Genomic DNA, 24519 nt, shown 5'->3' on the forward strand with positions numbered 1-24519 from the left:
TCACACCCGTTTGTTTGTACTTTGTAGTACAGTACAGATAAAATAAGCTGTTAAAATAAAGCATATGCTCTATGTGTACGCTTTAATATTCCTGCAAATTTATATAGTTGTTTTTCAACTTATTTTTTTAGCAATCGTATTTACACTTTATTTTTATTAAATTAATACATTCAACCAATATTTCGTACATAAAAAGTTCAATAAATAATTTAGTATATCCGGAGGAACAATTTAGTTTCCAATGCTTCCAATTAATTAATTGTTCCTTCGAATGTATGAATTGCTAATAAATTTTATAAATTATATTTGGGAGTCGAGTAGAAATTGCTGCACCCTAATTGGACGTCAGTGTAATTCACGTGAATGAAGACGCAATGGCGTAGCAGCTACGTCATACGGTAAAAATTCATATGAAAACGTAATTAATAAAGGAATTTTTTCAGAAAATCTTTTCTGAAAAATAATTAGGGATATCTATCTACATTTGTGTGTTTCGTAAATTAGGCAAGCAAAAATTATCAATGTTGCTGCAGCAATATCTCAACATTATTAACGTCATCAGCGACTAAAATAATAATATTGTGACTCTATTTTAAAATTCTCACAACACTGCACAAATTAGATAACGATAAGAATTCATGCATTAAAATAATTTCCTGAAATTACAGTTTATTCGTTCAATGATTCAGAACAATCTCATAATACTGTTTTCTTTTAGATCGAAAATAGTATTTCATTTAAGGAATACTGAAGATAATAGAACCTTATTTGGGAATATTTGTCTTAATTTATTGCGACCACTAAGTAAACTAAAAAAATATATTTCATGTACAAAACTGAAATATTTCATTTTATGCTTCAGCCAATTAAAAATCAAGATATTTTATTTGCTGAAATTTTGTTTCATATTCAAATTATTGTACAGCAACCAAGATCTCAAGTAATAATTTTAATCATTGGATGGAACTGCCAGTAGTAGCGACTATATTTTCCTTTATCGCCGTAAAGACAAGATGAGATGGATAGAGTCGTACGTTTCTAAACGACAATCAAGAAAACGACGGACAACAACTGAGGAAGCAAGAAAAGAGCGAGAAGTCACGGAGATGCACGAGCGTGTGCCATGTGTGGGCGAAAATGCACGAGCGCGTGGGCTACAGAAACATGAGAGGCGTGCTTGGCTTCGTCGAGACGAGGAACAAGATCCGCGGAATCGTGTGTATAGGTTAGGTGGGTAACCCAGTTTTGCCGGTGCACCAGGCCAGACTGCAGCAACGCCGTTCAACGATCGATACCTATATGCACCCGGCACTGCCCACAGCCTAGATTCGCTTGTCTAGGATAGGTGCAAGAAGGGGTATGCATGACCTACATCTCAGGAGGAGGAAGTGCAACAAAATTATAATTTAGGTGATCAAAAGTCGAAACTTATTCTACTCTGCGCATGAGATATGCGCTAATGATTGCTGTAACACTAGCATGGTATTACACTGATCTCCGCTCTGTATTGAGTTCGGCACGGCCGCCATTAATAAAATTTAATCCCGATATAAACTTTAACGCGTTCAGTGTCACGCGAAGTTTAAGGTTCTCGATAGAGCGATAGAAATAGAAAAAAAAGTGATCGTACCATTTATTACATAAGATTTTGAATTTTTTTTAAATGCTAACTTTCTGAAAGCACAAAAACGACAGTTCAGATAAACCTTTTAGTTAAATATACGACGATCTTTATATGCAAGCAAAATTTCGGGCGATATTCAACATTAAACAAAAGATGAAATGTTGCGCAAAACACGTGCGGAGTTTATTTTAAAGATAGACTAAAGATTAAGAAGAAAAAAATAAGAGACTAATTGAACGCGCAACAACGAAACGTGAATGGCAGAATACCGCCGTAGACGTGTTATTTTAATTTCTATTTCTTTGACCTTTACAAAGCGTTTAGGCATAGAATTTACTAACTACGCACGTTTATTTCGTCGTCGATGCGTGTAGATGTTCTGTCTCTTTGTGTATACACAGAGAATGTCCGACACATATTTTCTAACAGAGAATTGAGGTGGGGGAAGGGTGGAGTCGAAGCTGCAGAAGACAGGAGGAGACGGTTAGGGGATAAAGTAGGGGGGTAACGTCTGGCTGGTTAAGCAGAAGAAAAACCGAAGATTTCGGACTCGAGGGGTGAGCTGTGCGTTGAATACGCACTGAAAGTCTGTAGTCTGATAGGGAAGGGGAGAAGAGCAGTTAGACCTGTAACCTCGGGCAACCTTCAGTTACCTGGGTTTAAACGTTTCAGCTCGGGCAAGACATAGTAGTTCAAAGTCCTCCGGTGAAAACATGGTCGCTGACTCATATTTGCCAGAAGAATTCGAGGAAACCGAGCATGGTCATAAAACTTTCCCAAAGCAGGCAACGACGATTCACTAATTACAACAACCTTGGAGTCTATCCTGAATAATTCTTATTTACTGAGTGATAACGGTAACGCTCGCAATATCATTTCACCGCAAAAATAGTTCCAATAGAAACACGATTCCTACTATTTTTAGTTCTGTATTCTTTACATTACTATTTAACTCTTCAAGTTCGCGATGCTTCAGGCCCGTTTAGATTCTCGCTTATTATTCTTGTTCATCATATATTTAAAGCAATATTTTCAATATGCATTGATCGTTATCTTACATTTTATTAAATAAGCAATAATTTAATTTTGTCGTCGCAAATTGAACGGTTAAATATTTTTGATACGTTTAGGTGTTGTTACGTATAGAGATATCAGGTTTATTGGATACAAACTAAATATTACTAGCGTCTCACAGTTTCTTACAAGCAACCTTACTGCTTCATACTTATGTTTATATCCATGGTCACAATCCTACGGATAAATTTACGCATATACTGTCGAGTACATAATGTGTCTCGCACATTATCGGCATTCTACATTTCTGAGAAGCTTGTATGGCGTAATAAACTAGGAGAATGTCACCGATGCAAATACCGAAAAGAAAGTAGACAGAAGATGGCACGCACACACTGGGGACCATAGAAGTTGGTTTCCAGGGGTCTTTGAGCCATCAAGCCGTTGACCTTGGAAAGGTAGCACGGAGATCTCGTGGTGTAAGAGCAGTAGTACTCTCCTCTCTACGTGGGCGTCGGTAGGAGGTTACAAGCCTGCGAGAGGAAAAAGGCCGGTTGCGATGCGAGGGGAAAGGAGCAACGAGGGGTAACGAATGTCTGGACGGAGACAGAGCCTCCGTGAAGGGAGGGTCGATATTTACCGGCCTTCTCCCTTCTCCCAGTCGGGCAACGACCTACCACCCCTATCTACCCTTCGAACTCGCTTTCCCTCCCTCGCTATGCCTGTCTTTCTTAGATTCACTCCCACTCCTACTACCACCTTCCTCTTACCGCCACCCTTAACGTCGCTGCGCTATACGTTATTGCGTCCTAACCCTGAAACGGCCCAACTTGTGTCCCTTGAGACCGTCCAACTACCGAGAAAGACACCGTGGTCAAGAGCGAGGACCCGACCATAGAATACCGTTGAACACGATTGGGAAAATCTATTTACTTTGAAATTGCATATTGCCATATGTTACCACATTCCCGCGCGTATCCACTGTAGTTAGATCTAAGATATTTCAATTTAAACAACAATTTATTTTATACTTTTTTTTCTCCCCGTATTTAATGTACTGAAGAAATGGTTTATCGAAGTAGACGTGGCATTGTACGTGTTATTATTACATTATGTTTCGCACATTTTTACTAGAAATCTGTATTTGATGCTTATTTATTTAATATATTCTTCTAGTATAAATAGGAAACTATTTTTACGTCGGGACATGTGCTTAATTTTATTTGAAATTATACGAAGCCTAATCTCAAATTTGCGATGGACAAATGAAACCATTCTGAATATGTATTTGCATACCAAAAATGATTGCATGGCTCGGTGAAATTGTTGCGGTATATGTCGCGAAACAGTACACTGCCACCTACACGCAGAAAACTACAAAGAGTTCTAGTGACTCTGTCGGTAAAATAAACATCCTACAGAAATCAATGTTTCAAATTATAAATGTAATAATGATAAATATTGTAGATTGAAAAAATATTGGACAATAATATACCGATCGATAATATATAGCATTTTTCTTCATCTATGCTTTTTACGACTTCAATCGAATGTATCATTCTGATTACTATCTGATTGATCCTACTATCTGATTGATTGATTCTATTGTCTGATTCTGATTCTACTATCTTGAATGAGAAACATCTATAAACTGTTCACAATTTTTCTAAAAAAAGAAAACATGGTTAACGGCAAATCAAAATCTATCTGCTTCTAGTAAAAAGTTGATATCTTGTATTGGAATTTACAGATCTCGGTTAATAATGTTAATAAAATAATATAGATAATGTTAATGTTAATAAAACTGTATGTAATAGATAATGTTAATAAAACTGTATTGACATTCACCATCGTGGTTGTAATAACTCACTTCGGGGAAGTACATAATTGAACATTTGAAAATCGTGCCCTGACTTTATTTTAAGTAACACATACAATATGTTGACAATCTTTAAATATCAGTGTCATCGAAACTCTAATATAATTTGTTGACTACGTAAATAAACGACCTCAGAAAGATCATTCGCAAGATATGTTAATAATTTGTGGTAAAGAATGACGAATTAATTATTTCCATGAATAAGCTGAGGTGTAATAAAGTAAACGCTTCATAAGATTAGAAACGTTTCAAACCGGTCGAATGCGAAAGTTGTGCAGCAGTGGATCTCTTCTGACTAGATAACTACCCTTTGACTCGTCTCAAGAATTTCGAGAACTTCAAAACGGTGTCGCACAATGGCGTACATATCATTGATACTAATGCAACGCAACAAATTTCGCAATTTTTATAAGCTATACTTTCATGAAAACGTGGTAATTTTTCTATAATTCATATTCAAATAAGTAAGAAATGTGATCACAGCTATCACCAAATATAACCATCCAGAACAAAAAACAGAAAAAAAAACTGACAAAATTTTCTTCGAAGTATGTTTTGAAAGTTACTAATTGGCTTTATTGCTGTATCGTTAACGGAGGTAATAAAATGTTGTTTTTCCCACCGAGCACCCAGTATATTAAAGCATTATCGTGTCACGATAAAATTAATTAAACAGTAAAAGGATTAAAATTGACGTCCCCTGGTCATTAATATATCTGTACGAACCCCGGCGGGGGAAAAATTCTTCAATCATGCGTAAAAGTACACTTTCTACCAGGAACTGTCCACGGAGCGGGTTTGCCGGCCAATGCGATATGCGCGTGTTAAATGTCAAAATGTTAATGCACCATAAATTTGTTATTACGTAATCGTACCATGATATGATTTTAATCGAATTTTAAATTATATTATATTATATTATATTATATATTTCACTGCATTTCTTCCATTGACACTTTATACGAATGCATAAACATTCCAGAGTCTAACATAACACGCGGTATGTAGCGAGGCATACAATATCGGAGACAAAATGTATAACATCTGAAAGTGTAGAGCAATTTCTTTGCGAGAATTCAGTAAATTCAAGAGAGGGAGAGCAATTATGTTAGCGAGAAGAAGAGACAATAGTTTCATAAGTCGAGCACAACGTGACCGTAAAAGCACAGTCGTTCAAGGAATGGCAAGATGGGCAAGAGCCGAGCGAAGTACGGTTAGTTTCTCCCCGGATGTCTGATGGCCTCTTTCTTGTACAAGCGGCCTTGTCAGGAATGCACATTTTCCGCCGGTTCTCTACGTTTACTTCAGCTTCGATTCGAATCGATGCACAGACGTCTGCCACCTTTCACCCATCGTTTCCTAATCACGTGACCGAACTTGTTATGAGTTTAACATCGTCATCATCCATGTTGCCGTTGCACGAATCTGTTTGTGTGTGATCGCTTTCATCTCCTCGTTTCTGCAATCGTTCCAGTTTGTCTTTTCGTAATTTTAGCGAAATTTCAGAATATTTCGAGAATGAGTCGAAATGTAAAAATTTCAGTGTACGAATTGTCTCGATGGTTCATAGTATTGAAATTTTGAAAAGAAAATAATAAACGAACGCTCGATAGCATTTTATATAAATATTTAGAATTAAATATTGCGATGATTTACGTAGAACAAAATCATAAATCGTATTCTTCAACCACTTGTATTGTATAAAAGCATATTTAAACTTAAAGGAGATTTTCCTTTATCCTATAAGAATATTAAAGTTTGCACAACAGAATTCACACTATTACTTGTGAAGCCAAAAAACAATGAAATATAAGAAAATGTGTGCAGTATACTGATTTGAGTTTGAAACCATTGAGATTAAGTCTCGACAGCCATTGCGCCCACGTTGGGCAACCATTTATCTGGACTGTTACTCGCGAAACAGAAAGAGAAAGGAAATCTGCGGTGGTGTTTCGACGCAACCAAATAACTGGGTAGCGTATCGAAGAACACTATGAAAGTACAGGGTGTTTTACTTGCTGTTTTCGCTTAGGACAATGTTTTAAAATGAACTTATAAAATAATTCAACGAAAAAATCGCGCGTTAGAAAAAATAAATAATGTCAGTATACGAGATAACTCATTTAACGTGCCCTTGTAAAAGAAACAAGTATTCTTAAAGAAATTCAAAATCAATCTTCACTTCGTTAAATTAATTTTTACAAACGATAATATTACTAGTACTAATATTAATATCATTTACTTTATCGTACAAGAGAATAAATGGAACACCTTGTATATTCTCAAGTCGAGAAGATAATCCGCAACTGTGAATGTCAGCTCTTAATAAGTTGTTCAATACAGTCCGAAAGAATAACGTTCCTGGAATGTATGATAAGCACAATCATGTTGAAGCTTGAAACAAATAAAACGATTTCCCCAGTGAGATCTATCCTTTGTACGATAGAAAATTGATATAACGACGACTTTCGTCGAAATTTCAACTTTATTCGTGCAATTCCAATATCCACATTGTCGCGAAGGTTTGCAGAAGATAATCCAATGATCTGAAATTCGTAGATGGGTTTCCACGTGGATTACGGAATTGGAGAATCTACGTTGTAAAATGTATAATCCAATAACTACTAAATTACGATGCTTGTTTTGTTGCATTTAACCAAAACAGCATGACTTGCGCGATTTGATCCGATAGAAATAAGGTGAATGTGAAAATATACGACGTTATTGTAATATATTTCAGGAAAAACACTCTGCATATAGTACACTTTCCCGGAATATATCGCATCGCAATGACATACGAAAGGTAATTTCTTTGCCGCATTTATATTCGTACGTACTTTTATAGACCTCCCCTCTTCTTTCAAACAAACAGAATTTCCTCAGACATCGCATTACTTTAATAACAATTAGAATAAGAACAAAGATATATATACCCGTCGATATCTACACACTTTTACTATATCATACTAAACACCACGCCAGAAGCTTTTGTACAACGTGCGGTGACTAATGTATAATTAAACATGCATGTACAGTAACAGCGGGATGCGTAGGAAGATATAGGACGTAGATGATGGAGTTATTTTGTGTGTCAAAAATTAAAAGCGTATTCTTGCAGAAGCATGTATTTAAAGAAATGTTAGGATTTATAAATTAGATTAAATTTTAATATTACGTTGACGTTATATGAAACGGTCTGTACAAGCATAAACTTTCCTTGGAATCGCGTTTCACAATCATGAACGCGCGATTCTCAGTTGCCACTTTTACACGAAACCAAGCCGTCAGACAACCACGAAAATGGACACAATTTCGGAAGTTGTATGCAGACATATGGTAATTAATTAATCGTGAATCCCAAAGCGTTGAAACAGTGCAGCTTCATTGGTTGTCCTATGCATTATGCAATTCTGTATGCGATGGCCTTTACGATTAACGGACATTACTCAACAAGACGCGACAGGGGACCTTGACAAACTCGCTGGATTCTTAACCTAACGGATAACTATTTCGTTCATTGCGCACTGGCAAAATTGTGGCGAGATACAAATCTATGAATTACAATCGTCAGATCAATAAATCTTCAAGATTACGGGTTGCTCTGGAAATGAAGTGCAATATTTAATGCACGCAGATCAATGTAACCCACTGTTGGGCCATTTAGATATAATTTACGATGGATATCGATTAAGCGGTATTCGCCACCAGTGGTCATTTAAGCATAATTGTGAAGGATACTGATTAGGCTACGTGATCCAAGAACAGTGGGTTAGTCGGTACTGATTTCTATAGACTTTATTATTTGTCACTAAACTACGCAAGTCGGTGCATATTTGTATATTTCATACTAGAATAAAATTAATAACCTATACTTATTTTTCATGTGTTTAAGTTCTATAAAAATAATTAATTAATTAATCGAGAGACTTAATAATATTGAAATTATTCTACAAATTGCAAAATGATCAAGCAAAAAGTGAGTTCGCCATTTAAAACTGATAAGTTAAATTCCCCTTCACTGTTGCAATTTTATCCTTGCTAAATGTTAGCAACACTGTACACGTGCTTACACATGTTCACTCTCATAGTTGCTATTATCCGTTCGAAAAGTATCGTACGGTGACGAACGTGTAATGACACACGTGACACGACACACGCGAGAAACTAATAATCACCTGACAAATAATTGCAGACTCACGCGACATCTTCCGAAATCCGTCGCAAGCAACTCCGCGCGCAATGTGTCTCAGATTTAAATTTGCCGCGAAAATCGCGAACTCGTGTGCTTCGCACCTGGTAAGTTTTAAATGCGATCCAAAGAACGTCGACGATAATAAATGTCGTTGAAACTGAACAAGCAGCTGAATAAAAAGCGTATTAATCGGTACACGAAACCATCGGTTGTCAAGACATACCAGCGATCTAAAAAACATTCGATCGTATGAACGGAATAACTGCCGCGAACATAATGTGACATTCAACTTACCGACCACTGTGGACATATTTTCGCCTTGTGCGTCGTCCTACGCCTGGTCCAAGCTTTCCTATGACCGTTACGTTAGCGATGGTAAGAAACCGTGACGATCGAGCGCATGTTTAGCGGCGTGATTGTCCGCTCGTGATTCTATCCACTCTCGTTCTCAACATACGAGGCAACACGCACGATCTCTCTCGGTAACGTGGCGGCACGTAGAGAATTTCAAAGACGCGTGGTGGCGCGAATACTTGAGGCACAGTGACGACTGTCCGAACAAACGGAACCGAACGCTCCACGGTCCTCGTAAACGAAAAGACCGCTCGTCGAAATTATATAACCTCTCCACAGCAGCAAAGACGATATGATACTGGTAAGACGATGTTTTCGTGCGAGTTAATAACACCGCGCGGCCCGGGTGATACTACTGCTGGCCACTGTTGCTACTCTATCGTTAACCAACTCGTGCGGCAAATCACGATTCTTTTGAAAGACCGTTACAGATGTTGAATATCAGCCACCATCTTTTCGCACTATATTCTCGCGGACGGTGTACACATATCACGCGACTTTTTACACCAGACACATTCTACTTCTTTAAATGCACACAATTAAAATGCGTTCGAAGGACCATATGCTCATTAAATATAATCTCATTACTTGGAACACAGATAACACAGTTTCCTCTTGCTATTAATGTTTGTGCGCGCGTTTCTTATTTAAATACAAAAAAAACTTGTGACAATGTTTTTGAAAGTAAAAAGCAAAGAGAAAGATTGTTTCTTCTCTGTTTCTTTCTCTTTCAATCAGCCTCTCTCCCTCTCTTTCTTTCTCTGGTCGAGATATTTCGTAGCACAGAATTACGAAGGCAGCCTTGAAAATACTACCCTGTGTAAATGGTGATGACAAATACTTGAACGATACTAGTCACGATACAATGATGTTATCTATTAGTCACGATACAATGTTTAATGTTTCCATCCTTGTAATGAAATAGCGATAGGTTAATTTCACTCTATGCCAAATACTAAAGAAAAAAAGAGAGCGAGAAACGTGTGTACCGTGTGGCTTGATTGCCACATGTACACAGACTACGTGCGACATACAGCCGAACACGCTCTTCGGTTGTTTTCGTAAGCGTTCGGCAAGTTAGCTATGTCGCCTCGTTTCATCCTATTCTCTTTCTCTTTTTCTTTCTCGATTTCTTTCCCTGTTTTCGCCCCAAACACTTCATATATATCCTTTCACACGGCCCATATATAATTAACGATTTAATTATTTATGTAATTAAGTACTTACACGCATGCAAACTATTATTTTTGTTCATGGTTAACAATTTGAGAATAGAAGATCCCATATGGAACAATATCGAACAGTTGATCGATTCAAAGTGGCAACAAAAATGTTAAACGTGACTACATCAAAACCTTCACGCGTCCAGCCCAAGGTGGAGTGCTGAAGACAATAAAAGAAGCATCGCAACATCAATCGATGGCGATTCTTCAATTTTAATTTACGACTTTTCTTTATCGTAAAGCCCAGTTCGAGTTGTCACCGTTGTTTCCAAGGTGGTAAATTCGTCCATCGAACGATCCTTAATTTAGTACGAGGAAACTGTTTCATAAGATTCAACAGATTGCTTCTATCCCCACCCCTCCCCACCCGTCCCATGATTGTTTGCTTATATTTATATATTGTTCCATCGTCCACAACGAAATTTACAATTTTTCGTTTCAAGTTATTCTTTTAGTGTAGTTTTACGGGGGGGGGGGGATAAGATGTATGTATTTGAAAGTACGGATCTCGAGGAAAGCATAAATCGCACACAAAAAGTCGGCCGATTACAATGACGTGATTTAATAACAATGTCAAGTGTCTTCAATGAGGTCATCCCAAGATCGATTTACACTTTAAATTACTAGTGTCTGAGTAAAAAAAGTAAAAAGGAAAAGTGACTTCCTTCTGAAATAATCACTTGCTACATGTTTCCATATTTTACAAGTGAATATTTTCTTAATGTTTTTGCCTAACAAACTGAATCATAGAAAATGCAAAAAATGTACTGAACAGTAATAGTTAATTATCGTAATAGGAAAGATTGAAAAATTTAGGAAGTAGCTAATCCGAAAAAACAGAAGAAAATATTAAAACCTCAAAGACAGAATATATTGGACAGTAGTGGAACTGACATAATTACAATATCTCTTCCATGGCTTCCATAATTCCATTAAGTTCGTTTTCATGTATACGTTTAGCGGTCGATTGTATTGACATGTATTAATATAAAACGATTTAAGTTTTTAGGAAAAGTGTACGAATCAGAAAAAGAATGTTGACAGTTGCAAATTCAGAAATTAACAAAATTTGTCTAATGAAACCAAATGGAAAACATAGCATAAGCAAATTACATAACGACATTTGTAAGAAACAATTTTATATTTTTGCAGAACTTTTAAAATAAATTTGTACAATGATACATTTATGAATAGTAAGAGCCTTATTCGATCGATATATTTAAATAACGTTTCAATAACGTAATACACAGAACCTTGGAATTAAGGTATATGGAGAATAAATGAATGGCTATACGTTGTAAAACGTAAATGCGTAGTTGTAGACATTTTTACAGAATCTTCTTAATAGGTAGCCACATGGACCGCATGGTCGCCCTAACCTCAAAACCTAACCTCGCATCTAGCACAAACGTGCAGCTTAATTTTACCTTATTCAGAAAATACATATAGAAAGAACATCGAGTATTTGCGCTTATTATGCAACAAATACCAAACTAAATAAAAACTGAAATGAATAGTGTATACTACTCACCAGCATTCGGCACAAATCGTGGTGTATTGCCCGTGACCACGGTGCTGTAAGGTTGAGGCGAATGGACACTTGGTTGATTGACGTTCACAAGAAGTTGAGGTTGATGTTGTGCTGGATTGTGGTGGGGCTGTTGCTGTTGCGAATGATGTTGATGATGATGGGACAGGTGGTGATGCTTCCCTTTCGTCGACATGCTCATCACAGGCGGAGGCCTCCCTTCTGTAAACTCTCCACTACCTTCAAAGCTTGTTGCCGTATGTGGCTCTCTGAGGTCCTCATAGGTACGCTATTTTCTCACGCGCGTAGTTAAGCGTAATTTGTTTATTTGCAAAATGACTTGTACAAGGCAAATTTTTCGTGAAAAATCGGACGTCCACAAAATGATGGTTAGCGTTCGGTCACCCGTACGAAACTGATGGCACGTTTACACGCGCGCGCACTTTAGTCACGGTCAATTCATACACACTTCATAATCCTGTTCTTCCGCAGGTTGGTTTTCCTTAAAATAACACTATTTCCCTTTCGTATTCGGTGAAAAATCGTACAACTGTTTCTTACACCGTCTTTGTACGTTGATTCATTCGACTGAAAGTGTTTACGTTCTTATCACTTTCTTTTACTAAAAATTCGCGCGCGGTTGCAGTATTCAACTGCGCACGGTCACGTACTTTTCCACAATACTAATAAATTATTGTCAACAGTCGTACCTATGCCTTTCTACCCGCCTAAAATGTCGCGTAATTTGTCTGACAAACAGTGGCTGACTTGTTTTCTTGTAAGAAAAAAGAAGCGACGCGCACCATACATTGAGCACAACCACAGCACGCCTTTCTTCCCATTTCCTCGTATCTGTATCTAACGCGTCCCAATGGTGATATAAAAGTATTAATTTCTTGCACACTACCACTGTGCTATTCAACACGTATTATAAAATTAATGATAAATAGTATTTATCAAATTAGTAAATCATGACGGTTATATGTGGATTAATTAATTCGTCCGAAAGGTACTATTTTTTTAAACGACGTAAACGGCTTTGTGGTAATGGTAACATAGGGAAACAAAATCGTACCAATGACCAATCATATACTCGGCACGAACTATGTAATGGACACAGAGTAGAGCATGTAACTATTTCATTGGTTGTTAATTGTTATTACGTACGTACATTATACATATGTACTATCTTCTTCACTTTGTTACTATTTTTTTTTACGGTTAATAAGAATATATCAAAAAAGTATGTATAGATAAAAATATTTTAAGTAAGATCTTTTAATATTATTTCTTACCAATGATGCCAAAGTTATTTATTCCACATATATATTATAGATCACTTGATATATATAAAATGTAAAATATAATTATGCTTGATTTTGTATATTTCTTGAATTTATATATTTTATTTTGAAACCTAAAATTTTCTTATCGAATATTTTGTACATATGTACATACATATGTAATTATAAATATAGGATCACTGAAATAATCCTATAAAGATTCTATAAAGATAATTCTATATATGAAATGTGGCGACAAAGATCGCTTTGGGTATTGAGTATTGTACATACATACAACTTATTTCCAGTGTTGTCACTTCTCGTGAACAATATTGCAAAATCCGTCAATATTTGAAGCATAGTATTACAAAATCTATATTTCAAATACAAAAATAATACAATTTCTTTATCAGTTCGAATAAAACATACATATATGTATTAAACTATGGTTTAATATTTTAATACTAAAACTACACATACACATAAATATTATGTATATTGTATTATTGACATAATAGGAGACATATTATAATATTATCTAATCCTATAATTTGTATTTATTAATTGAATGTGCTAGTATACTTACCAGTTACTATACATATGTATGTATGTATGTATGTAATACATACTTTTGAACCTTATTTTTATGTTTAAAAGGAGAATCAAATCACATCCAGTGTGCATATACGCTTTCGACATATGTGTATAATATAACATACATACAGTGTATTTACATATTCTACAATTTATAGTGAAATTCTGAAGCTACATTCATGGAGCATAACATATTTCACGCAAGACGTACATTATGTATGTTTACTGGTTAAAAGACCTGTAATTTGGTCAAACAATCTGTAGCCATCTATAACAAAATAGGGATGCCGCTTCTTGTATCAGTTTGTATCAGTTACTTGGAAAGTAGAAATAAAAATTTAGTGACAAAGTAATGTTATTAAATTTTACAGGCACTGAATTGACAAACTTCTGAAAGAAAACGTGATAAATACATGATAATAAATAGAATTACATATGTATATGGTAGGTGTTATTCTAAACTAATTTGGCATAACCATTAAAATTTTGTTTCATTTTTTGTTCTAGATTTGTAAACTTCCTACTTTCTATTTTAAAAATGGGTTCTCATGGTAAGCTGGAAACTGAAAAGCTAAAGAAGAATTTAGAAGCACAATTGGACAGGCTGGTGCAACAATTAGAAGATATAGAAGAAATTCGGTATATTAGAAATTATTATATTTATTATATACAATATACATATGTTTTATTGTTTTAATAGGAATGAATTAGACGAAGAAGCATATCAAAATGCTATGGAACTTACAAAAGAAGATTTAGAAGAGTTTAATGAAAGTTTGAAAAGAATGATATCTGGCGATACAACGTTAATTGATGAATTAAGTGCTATACAGTTGGTATGTTATAAATATATAACCCGATAAAAGGAACATTATTAGATGTCATAAATAAACATTCATTGAAACATAATTTTAAAAAACAGGCAACAAAGGTAGCAATAAGTAAAGAATTCAAAACTCCTGCAGTTATAAGAATGTTTGGTAAGCAGGAAACAACACAACTTAAAGGACGTTTATCACAAATAGATTGTGATATCAAACTTGGAAAATTAAGTAAAGCAGCCGGTGATCGTCAGCGTAGTGAAGTATTATATGCATTAAGGCAACTTGGAGAAAAATTAGAACCATATGAATTACAGTTATTGGATAAAATGAAATTAACCAATATAGATACCACAGATTATGTACGAGTTAATGAAAATGCAGAAAGAGGTAGAATGGCTATGGCAGTAGTTGGCGATGAAGTCAAAGTAACACAAAATATTTAGGTTCATGAAATTTTTAAATAATTTTAACCATCTTACTTTATGTAGAATTTAATTGTATATACGAGAAATGTAGGAATTTCCTAAGTACTAAAATGAAAGAATAACTATTACGTTTTTTTGTACAAAATGTACAAAAATGTTGTATTTTACACTATTTCAATATTTAGCCTTTACTTGAATGTTGCTAATCTTTTATAAAGTTTTTCTTTACAAGAGTATGTGACCAGGATCAAAAATAATTTTAAGAAAATTGTTTATACAAATTTAGTTTTAAAAATAAAAATTGAAATTTATAATATATTGTATACTATTATGATGAGATATAAATATTATGTATGTAGGTTTTATTACAATATGCATATTTATATGTATATGTAAACACATACACATATGGGAATATATATAAAATATAACATGTATTGGACGTTTTATTCAAATATGTATTTGACTTATTTCATTGTCATACTTACAGACTACGAGGATTATTTACGAAACAACAACGCAAGTAAATAAATTTGTGTACTATATTTCACATTATACTACTTTTGTCAATATGTATACATACACATGTAATATGAATGTTTTGAAAAAATATTTTACGAAGGCAACAATGTTTTTTTTAATTTGTCAAGAATAAACTTCTTTTTCTCTGTACAAACTTTCGTATTAAGAGAAATAATTTAAATCCTTTGCATAATATCTGCTTAAGATTATAGATTCCCATATATACGATTTATATAGGTTTCGTTAGATTATTGCGTTTTATCTTACGACTTGTTTAACTATAAAATGTTGCATTCAATCTGTAATAATATTGCAAAATTTCAAAGCAGAAAAACAAGAACAGCTTCTAAACTCTAAACATTTGCCTGTATACATATTACAAGTGCTTCCATTTAAGAAGAACGTTTTTAAAAGCTTGTCAAATTGGTGTCAAGAATATATTAACGTGCTTTTACAATGTATCTTCTTCTTTTTACAAACATAGGAGATAGATTTAACTTCTTCCGTTGACTCATTTCTTGATTAGAATATATATATATATATATAATATTGCATCTTACATACATATATATATATATGTGTGTGTATATTGTATCTTTTATTAATTAGCGTTTACGTCGACAAACTCTTTTATGTTCTCGTTGCCAATGAACTTGTTGACAATCGGTGCTGCAGTATGCAGTATTCCAACAACAATGGTATATTGCTTCTGCTTCGCAATTGTAACACTAAAATTATAAATCTTATTAGGATGTATGCGTAGTAATTTTTCTATGTATATAAAAAAACATTAAATGATTATTACCCATTGTTTCTTTTTTATCTCGGATATAATCTGTTGATGTCTATCCGTAAGTTGCCGCAATTCTTTCGCATGCTCAGCTTGTAATTTTTCTAACTCTTTACATTTTTCTAGTTCTAATTCTCGACGTAATTTCTCTAGTGTTGTGGTGGTAGGTTGTTCAGAAGTTCTGCGTTCTCTTTTTATCTATAAAAATATAACAGCAATGTATTGCAATAATAAAATTTAAAAATTATAACATTCTTCCCTATAATACGATTTTCACATCTTGTACCTTTGCGGGTAGTGTTTCCGTTTGTATCTGTTCTGTTTGTACAAGAACACATTTAGATCTTGGTTCTTGGGAACTAGATGTGACCATATCTTCTTGTGAACCTTCTTTCTTCAAACCCTGGGGACAGGTACTGGAAATTCCTCTTGCAGGTTCATCTTCTGCCACTGGTAAACAGGGCACTTGTCTTTCTTCGTTTTCGTCTTTACTTACTAGAGATTTGTCTTCAGTTTCCTTTATCTCTTGACTTGGTGGCAGTTCATTGTGGCCATCTGAGCTAAGACGTTCAACTTTGACTCTTAAATCTTTAAAAAGTTGTTTCGCAGAATTAGGATTGTTCGCCGTAAATTTTGAACCTGATGACATATTGCGGATCTTTGTGGGTTTGGGGCCGTCATTATCGTCGCCAATATCCAAGTCCTCGACGCTCTTGCCCAACTTTTGCAGCAAGTTCTGATGATGCTTCAGTTCTTCGAATGCTCTGTTCCAAGCAGTGGATCTTTTTATCTATGAAAGGTAAATTGTGCACGTTTTAAGAAATGTTGATTTCCTTTATGATTGCACAATGAAACGTAGTGGTGAGAAATTAGTTGTACACTTTAGGCTGCTGTATGTGCATACCTTCATTTCTTTCCACTTTCCTTTTTCCGAAGGCTATGCAAGAATTCGTTGTTAACATAATAATATATCTATGCAAGTGCAACAACAATTTCTAAATTTGCGTTCTCTCAACGGTTCTCTTCTATTGTGTCAGTGATACGATATACGGTAAATGGCGTGTACACCTAAACCGAGAATTTCACAGTGTTCGCGTAACAATTTCGCGTGGAACCCCGGATAATATTTGCGGTTTATCTTTACCTGTAAACTTTGAAGACTTGTTGTGATTGGACGTATGAACACCTTTTCGATGTTGGCACGCATGTGATGTCCACCAAAAAACCGGACATCATAAATGTTGCCGTTGGATTGCATAACTTTAGCCGGCCAGTATGGGTATCCCTTTTGTTTTGCATAAACTAGTTGATGCGGCGGGTTACAGGGTATACAAAACCACATTTTTTCGGATTTCTCGTTTGATATCCTGTAACAGTCGGCACAGCGACGTATCTCTTGAAGATCATAGCAGCAGTCTTGGAACATTGTATTGCCCATTTCCCCAATTACGCTATGAGCTAAATATAGAAATTGATTTTTATACTAGTTTACTGTTAGTTTTATATAAGAAATTTAAACTTATCAGTTCATACCTCCATGATACACAATAATATTATGTAATATATTATGTGCATCAGCTTGGAATTCTGCAAGATTATTATATTCTTCCTTTTTAATTTTTGAATCCATTATTGCCAAATCCATATGATTCTTTATGAGAACACTTGGTCGCCACGCGTCTTCACCTTCGCTAATCCAAGTTGGGCCAGAGTACCTACTAGTTGGTGTAATTGGATCATTATTGAAAACAATTGTACGATTTGTGATTTCTGGTGGCAGTTTTGCTTTCAAATGACCACAAGTAAAACTCAGAATATGGTTGAGATCGAGTTTATCAGGGTATGTGTCATTATTTATACTCTGAAACAATCATTTTTATTTTATGTATATACAAACAATGAGAAGTTAATGTCAATATTATATACATACTTCACAAAGATGACATATTTTCAGTTTAGCAGTACTAGGCATGTGGCATTCAGAATGATAAACTCTGTAACACTGCTGACAGCATTCTACTACTCCAGCTTTGTGGCATTTACAACAGTACCAATCATGAGTATCAGTGTTTACAATGTCTGTTGGTAATCTGTAACTCTCTTGCTCTATACCATTTTTTGTTGGTACTTTCTTCAAGAAGACAAGTCCATCATCAACTGCTTTATTTAATTCTTCCTGTGCTTCCTGTTCTGTAATTCCATACACACGTGCAAGGTGTCGTACCATACGATCATTACTGGGTAAACTTCTTTGATGTACAGTTATTTTTATGGCATCCCATATTCGTTGCGTCATAAATGGATCAGTTTTCCGACGTACAGACATTGTAATAAGCAGACACTAGAAAATATAAAAAAAAATAAACACTAAGCTCACATAAAGTTTACATTAATGTAGGAAATTTTTTAAAAAATATTGCTTATTTTTATCAATTAAAAGTTATCTATTTTCTTTCTCTGAGGTCCATTCTTTAGAGTTATGAAAGTCATTAATGTTACTCTTACGAATACTGATAGAATATAGAATCTAGAAAATTATAATTGCAACAAGGAGCTCTTAAAAATTGAGCTTCTAAATTGCATTTTAGGTTCACATGTAGCTAGTACCAGCATTTGTAATTGCATAGATAAATAATCTGCCTGCCCTCATACCCATATCTAAAATGTGCAACAGTTACATAGATACCCCCATACATAATATAGTTTATAGTATAATACCTAAAGTATAATACCCATGCATAAATTTTTATTCATCAGTACCATTTGAAATTCTGTGAAGTACAGGAGGTTTTAAATTAAGTATTAAAGTGTTTGCATTATGTTCTCTATCATTCTCAGTGTAGAGGCATATATGTTATTGTTGTTCAGTTTTATTACAATTGTGATACTATTAAGAAAACAATTTAAACAGCGGATGTATACATCATTATATGTTTTATCTATGTCTGATGTGTTATTTTCGATATTCACAGCAGGTGTATTACTTATTAATTATATGGAGTCAAACATGGAAATGTTTGATGACATTATTTTCATAAACAATAACACATGGAATGGGAAAGATCAGAAGGATACTTTCAGTAAATTGATGAATATTATAAAACAAAATAACTCTAATACAACTCGTGAATGTAATATTATGCATATAATATTACAATATGGAATGTTCCTCATTCCATTCACAAATTCTTTTGTATCTCTGTTAATGTTCTCTGCACAATGCAATTTGAATGTATTTAATTTTAAAAATCAATTCTTTGAATTTGAAAAACATATTGAAGAAGATAATAAGATAAATAAATCTGACCTGCAAAGTATAGAAAAAAGTGAGGAGATCCAATTTGATTCGAAACCTACATTAATTCCATGTTACAAAAGAAAATTAGTAGAAGTTTTACAGTACAATGCACTTAAACGTAATAATAAAATGATTGTTATAATATTTGTAATTAACCAATGGATTATACCAATTGCTGTAACTGGTCTTCTGTATTCAACTAAATATGATAATGCTAATTACACTAAAGGAACAGAAACAACAATATGTTTTGAAAATTATTTTTTGTTCAATGATTTTCATTATGGTGTGAAAACTGTGAATACTACACACAATTATTCCAGTGTCTATGAAATACCTCTGCATAAGAACTATACTGATATTGAATTAATAAGTACATCAAACACAAGTAATGCACAAGTAAATGAAATAATATCCAAAGTGCAAAGCATTGTAAATTCTGCGTTAGATGGCACATATAATACTTCACAGTATGTCAGTCACGAAGAACCTTATAATATGACTGAAGTAGTTAACATGATGAAAGACTTGGAATTTAATACACATACAAGTATTTCGAAATATAGTAATGATAATATTAATAGCACAGAAAGTTTTATGAACAAAACAGTGGAACTAGAATATGAAAGTGCTTTTAATTTAACAAGCTCAAATATGACAAATTTACTAAGTAATATACAATCAGAAAATAATACTACTGAATATGATGAAGAGGAACAGCTATTTAATTATTTAGCGACAAATTCTTCTGAAAATATATCGTTCGAAGAAGATAATTCAGATAATGAAATTATCACCACTGAAACATCAATATCTAATATACTTCAAACAAATATGGAAACTGTCGAAGAACATGAAGAAACAACTATAGAAAATAATGTATCAGTTATCACCAATGATCAGATATATGCTGAAATACTTAAGCGTATTCATAGTGCTGTACATCATACAATGAAAAACAATTATAAGAAACAACCAAAATCAAAAATTTTAGAACAAAATCTCAATAGTAATTCTATGATGAATAAATCAAATGTTTCTTCACTTACCCAATTTATTGCTTATAAAAATAACAATGCTTCAAACAAAACTTCCATATACATTATGGATAAATATTCCATACCAGACAAATTCTTAAAACTATATTTACTTTTGCTTTTATTTATACTATATTTTTTACCAATTTTACTTTGTATGATCTTGCATCAATATGGAAAATTAAATTGTCAACTTCTGATGAACAAACTAAAAGCAAAAAATAAGACCTCAAACACATCCAATGATAATTTAATAAATAATATTAACAGCATAAATTTTGAAGAATCTATAGATCCTAAAGGAGCTTTACCATCGAAGCAAGATTCTATAATTTCTAAAGAAAGTACAAAGGAAATACAGCAAAATGTTGTTGCTCTAGAACAAATAGAAACATTTAATGAAAATTCCATAGACAAAGAAAATAAAATACAAAAAAGTAATGAATCTGGTGAAAGAAGAATGGAATTAAATATGATTATACAAATGGAAAATACTTTGAAACTTTTTGATACCATCAAAATATCTTTATTATGTGGAACAATATTATGGACACCGATACTTTTTGAAATATTATCTGAAGTATTTGCACAAATATCTGTACCAGAATGGTTGTTCAATACTACATACTTAGTTGCCATCATGTTTACGGTCATACGGAATTCATTCAATCTTAAAATGATAAAATTACAAGATATGGATGCAAGTATTACAAAAACAAATAGTATTCATCCCATTATATGAATCATTTCCTTGTTTCACATATACTACTCATTAAAAATAAAGTTCATTCAAAACAAAATTTGTAATTCTTCTTGTAAATGTTATGGTTAAAATTTATTATCATTAATTCCAATTTATGAAACTACTGAAACTTAATGTGTTGTTATTATGCAATTGGAAGTTGTATTTACAAATTATATTTAATATAACAGTACTATCAGAGTAGAAAATAAATATTTTTATTTTAACATTATTGTGATTAATTATTATTTTGCAATCCCTATTGCAACTGCAAAAGAATAGAAATTGATATTTGCTTACCAAAGCTGATACACAAAATTGCTGCTCATGTACTGTTACTTTTCGAATGTGACTAACGATATCTTATACAAGATCACAATTAATTATGAATTAATATTTTGTTGTTATGCAGAAAAACTTGTCCAGAATGAAAGAAAAACTTTCGCCGACGCCCGACAGTAATAATAAGACAATAATTAACAATAGCGACGCGCAACTACGTGCACGTATCGCGCACGTCATAAGTTTAACCTAACCTAAATAATGCGCGCGCATCTTGTGATTTAAAATGTATACAATTGCATACAAATGGCTCTCCTAAAATTTATACGTACATACATTATTTAGTTTAAATATGTTCCCCCCTAGCCTCGCATGTTCAACAAACAATTACAAGTTGTAAAATGATGGATATGCATATGTACTGTTATTTTGACATCGTCTCTATTGGCTGGCAATTTTTTGTTTGACAACTAAAGACAATAACGTAACGACTAATAAAAATACGTATGTTTGTAGAAAAGAACAGGAAGAAATTATATGTATTAGCACGAACATTTATGTGACTGCCCACATGACTATGTTGTATAGTTTGTCTCGTCCTTTCCTCCGTATGTTCATATTCTTCCTCGTAAGCGTTTCATTTGCGAACATATCGCGAATCGCGACACACTCTCTATTGCATATGTACATACATACATGCAGTAAGAGTTCGTTTTGTAAGACTCACCGGCTGCAGCGTACTCCGTTAGCGAGAATAGGAGTAGAAATTGTTTTGCTGTGATTGGCTAACGATTGAATGCTAAGACAGGATTTACTGCGGATTGGATGCGCAGTAAAATATTGGGGATGCTTACAAAACTAAGGGAGGTAGAAAAATCGTGCACATACTTGTTACTAGAATCTCACTTTGCACTTTACATGCGCAAAACATGTTCTATTCACTGGACCGTAAGGTAGCGTCATAAGACAGTATCAAAGCGATACACATTTAAGGAATAGAAACATGAAAAATACGAAGATTAATATATTAAAATGAAACAAATTAATACGTAAAAATAAAACATTATGCTTTTACGATTCTTATTTAAACTATCTGAAAAGTTTGAATTCATTTCTGTCGCACTCATGTGTTCATCGGGTGCATTTGTTTACACCTACTGTTTCGATTCGTCGAACGAAATGTAGGTTGCAATTTTATAATTCATTTTATTGTTACTTATAGATTAGAACTTCCATAGCAATATTATTTAAATCACATTGTTTATAACAATTCTTTGTATTTATATTACAAAGGATTTTGAAATACTTCTTGCTTTAACGTTTCCAGAATTTGCGTGCCATCGCTCCAAGGAAATATGCGAGCTTTCATTTTCGGAATATCCATTTTCTCAGATCCATTCAATATTTTTATAAGCATATAGTTTTGTCGCGGAAATACAAAGTCACGCTCAGTGAGTCGTAAACTTGGACACAAATCGTTTCTTCCGTCCCCAACATACGCTACTCGATCGAAGTGTACTCCTTCATTTTTTCGTTGTTTAATATAACTTTCTAAAATTTGGCCCTTGCATAAATTAACGGTGCTTAGCTTGCACGAATCTTGCACGTGATACATATCTATTCTTAATACACCGTTGGCATCAACTTTCGCTGGATTTGTAAATACCCGAGTGATAACATGATCTAATTTTTTGTTTCTTAACCATTGATCAATAAATAGTGTATTTGAATCGCTAATAATAATAATTTCACAGCCTCGGGAGTGTAACTCTTTTAAAAGTTTTTCGATACCAGGCACCGACGGTATATTGATAATAGCTTTCTCGATTTGTTTAGTATCGATTAAACTGCTGTGCAATAATTCGAATATCTTCGCCATATACGGGATCCAACCAGTAGTACGATACATTTCCTTCACATTGTCCGTTAATTTTTCCTGGGGTAACAGCTTACGAGCGACGACATCGGTATTATCATTGCTAATCGTATGATCGAAGTCGAATACGACGAGCACGGACCGATACATCTATTAAAATGCAAATATATTACAAATAAAAGCTGCTTCGATATTTGACTTGTAGAATATACATACAGTGATTTTGATTAATATTCGGACGCCTTTTTCTTTAGACGATAGAGGGATCAGTCTACTAGATCACAACTGGAATGCTTTTTTTCAATTTTGCTATTGCTTAGAATGACAAAAGAAAATATAAAATCTCATTTTTTTAACTTTTTTATGTGAGCCCATAATGAAAATTTAAAAAATGTGTTTTGTAGATCTCGGTAAGTTAAATGCATATTGAACATTTCATCGAAATTGGTTAACGGAAAGTCAAGTTACAAGTGTTCGCTTGTTCCTCTACCATCTACAAAAAAAATTCAAGTCGTTTAGTCCAGTTCTAAAAAAGTTATTGCGCTTTAAAAGGTATCCGAATATTAATCAGTGTTACTGTATGTATAAGTGGTTTCTGTTTAGCAGATACCTCACAAGTAGCGATAGCGTGTACAGCCTTGTACATTATTGTATATGTCATAGTATTTGCTACCGTTTTTGCGAGTGTGCATATATACATATTGTGTTGGGCTATTTTTAATGTACTTGCGAAAGGTGAAATGGGCAATTTTATCGCCGACAATATAGGAAATTATGTAATATTTAGGATATGAACAAATGTGAATTAAAATAAATAAATATGTAATAAGTAATTTTATTTATAAGAATGCATCAATGCTCATATTAATAGTTACTAACGTCACTTACTGTTGACTGAGTTTTTAAATGTGCATTAAACTGTAATTTTCACTTTGCCAGATATGGAAAGTAATAAAATTGCAACCGAACTCTTGGACGGGTTTCCGGCAACTGTCTCTTTTAGGTTATGCGCTGCACTATAATAAATATTGT

The 24519-nt window shown here is 33.8% G+C and overlaps 4 protein-coding genes across 10 annotated transcripts in view; 1 reads left to right on the plus strand and 3 right to left on the minus strand.

Annotated features, from left to right (window-relative positions):
- Positions 1-12589, minus strand: part of Eif4g (eukaryotic translation initiation factor 4 gamma) — a 44340-nt gene extending 31751 nt beyond the window's left edge. Inside the window, exon 1 of one of the 2 annotated variants that reach the window (XM_076520846.1) lies at positions 11818-12589. In XM_076520846.1, coding sequence (XP_076376961.1) covers positions 11818-12016 — 199 coding nt within the window. In that variant the 5' untranslated portion in view covers positions 12017-12589. Of the gene's footprint in view, positions 1-9003; positions 10060-11817 lie in introns of those variants that run through there. The other variant, XM_076520847.1, reaches the window with a different exon arrangement.
- Positions 12590-13674: 1085 nt separating this feature from the next.
- Positions 13675-16271, plus strand: LOC143259317 (protein LZIC). Of its 2 annotated transcripts, XM_076520873.1 has the most exons (5): positions 13676-13993; positions 14063-14135; positions 14199-14330; positions 14392-14527; positions 14614-16271. In XM_076520873.1, the coding sequence occupies exons 3-5, from the start codon at positions 14230-14232 to the stop codon at positions 14956-14958; spliced, it is 582 nt and encodes a 193-aa protein (XP_076376988.1). In that variant the 5' UTR covers positions 13676-13993; positions 14063-14135; positions 14199-14229; the 3' UTR covers positions 14959-16271. The 2 variants fall into 2 exon arrangements, with proteins under 2 accessions (XP_076376989.1, XP_076376988.1); XM_076520874.1 differs by having other exon boundaries at positions 13675-14135.
- LOC143259309 (zinc finger MYND domain-containing protein 11) lies at positions 15378-22321 on the minus strand. 5 transcript variants are annotated; one of them, XM_076520855.1, is made up of 8 exons: positions 22165-22321; positions 18183-18593; positions 17786-18113; positions 17397-17710; positions 17157-17189; positions 16539-17042; positions 16268-16450; positions 15378-16190 (listed from the first exon to the last, which is right to left on the minus strand). In XM_076520855.1, exons 2-8 carry the CDS (start codon positions 18576-18578, stop codon positions 16068-16070), a joined length of 1881 nt encoding a protein of 626 aa, XP_076376970.1. In that variant the 5' UTR covers positions 18579-18593; positions 22165-22321; the 3' UTR covers positions 15378-16067. The 5 variants fall into 5 exon arrangements, with proteins under 5 accessions (XP_076376970.1, XP_076376968.1, XP_076376971.1 ...); XM_076520853.1 differs by lacking the exon at positions 22165-22321 and adding an exon at positions 21944-22129; XM_076520856.1 differs by lacking the exon at positions 22165-22321 and adding an exon at positions 21948-22128.
- Positions 22322-22797: 476 nt separating this feature from the next.
- On the minus strand, positions 22798-24514 carry LOC143259315 (putative phosphatase phospho2). Its single transcript, XM_076520871.1, has 2 exons — positions 24376-24514; positions 22798-23637 (listed from the first exon to the last, which is right to left on the minus strand). The coding sequence occupies exon 2, from the start codon at positions 23635-23637 to the stop codon at positions 22897-22899; it is 741 nt and encodes a 246-aa protein (XP_076376986.1). The 5' UTR covers positions 24376-24514; the 3' UTR covers positions 22798-22896.
- Between the last annotated feature and the right edge of the window lie 5 nt (positions 24515-24519).

The sequence above is a fragment of the Megalopta genalis genome, chromosome 4 (genome assembly GCF_051020955.1).
Source record: "Megalopta genalis isolate 19385.01 chromosome 4, iyMegGena1_principal, whole genome shotgun sequence".
NCBI classification, from domain to species: Eukaryota; Metazoa; Arthropoda; class Insecta; order Hymenoptera; family Halictidae; genus Megalopta; species Megalopta genalis.

Coding starts and splice junctions, on each gene's coding strand:
- LOC143259317 (XM_076520874.1), top strand. CDS start 14,230: ATGGGTTCTCATGGTAAGCTGGAAACTGAAAAGCTAAAGAAGAATTTA. Junction 14,331..14,391: donor GAAGATATAGAAGAAATTCG/GTATATTAGAAA, acceptor TTGTTTTAATAG/GAATGAATTAGACGAAGAAG. Junction 14,528..14,613: donor AATTAAGTGCTATACAGTTG/GTATGTTATAAA, acceptor TTTAAAAAACAG/GCAACAAAGGTAGCAATAAG.
- LOC143259309 (XM_076520853.1), bottom strand. Junction 17,711..17,785: donor TATTATTGTGTATCATGGAG/GTATGAACTGAT, acceptor TTCTATATTTAG/CTCATAGCGTAATTGGGGAA. Junction 17,043..17,156: donor GAAAGTGGAAAGAAATGAAG/GTATGCACATAC, acceptor TACCTTTCATAG/ATAAAAAGATCCACTGCTTG.
- LOC143259315 (XM_076520871.1), bottom strand. CDS start 23,637: ATGTATCGGTCCGTGCTCGTCGTATTCGACTTCGATCATACGATTAGC.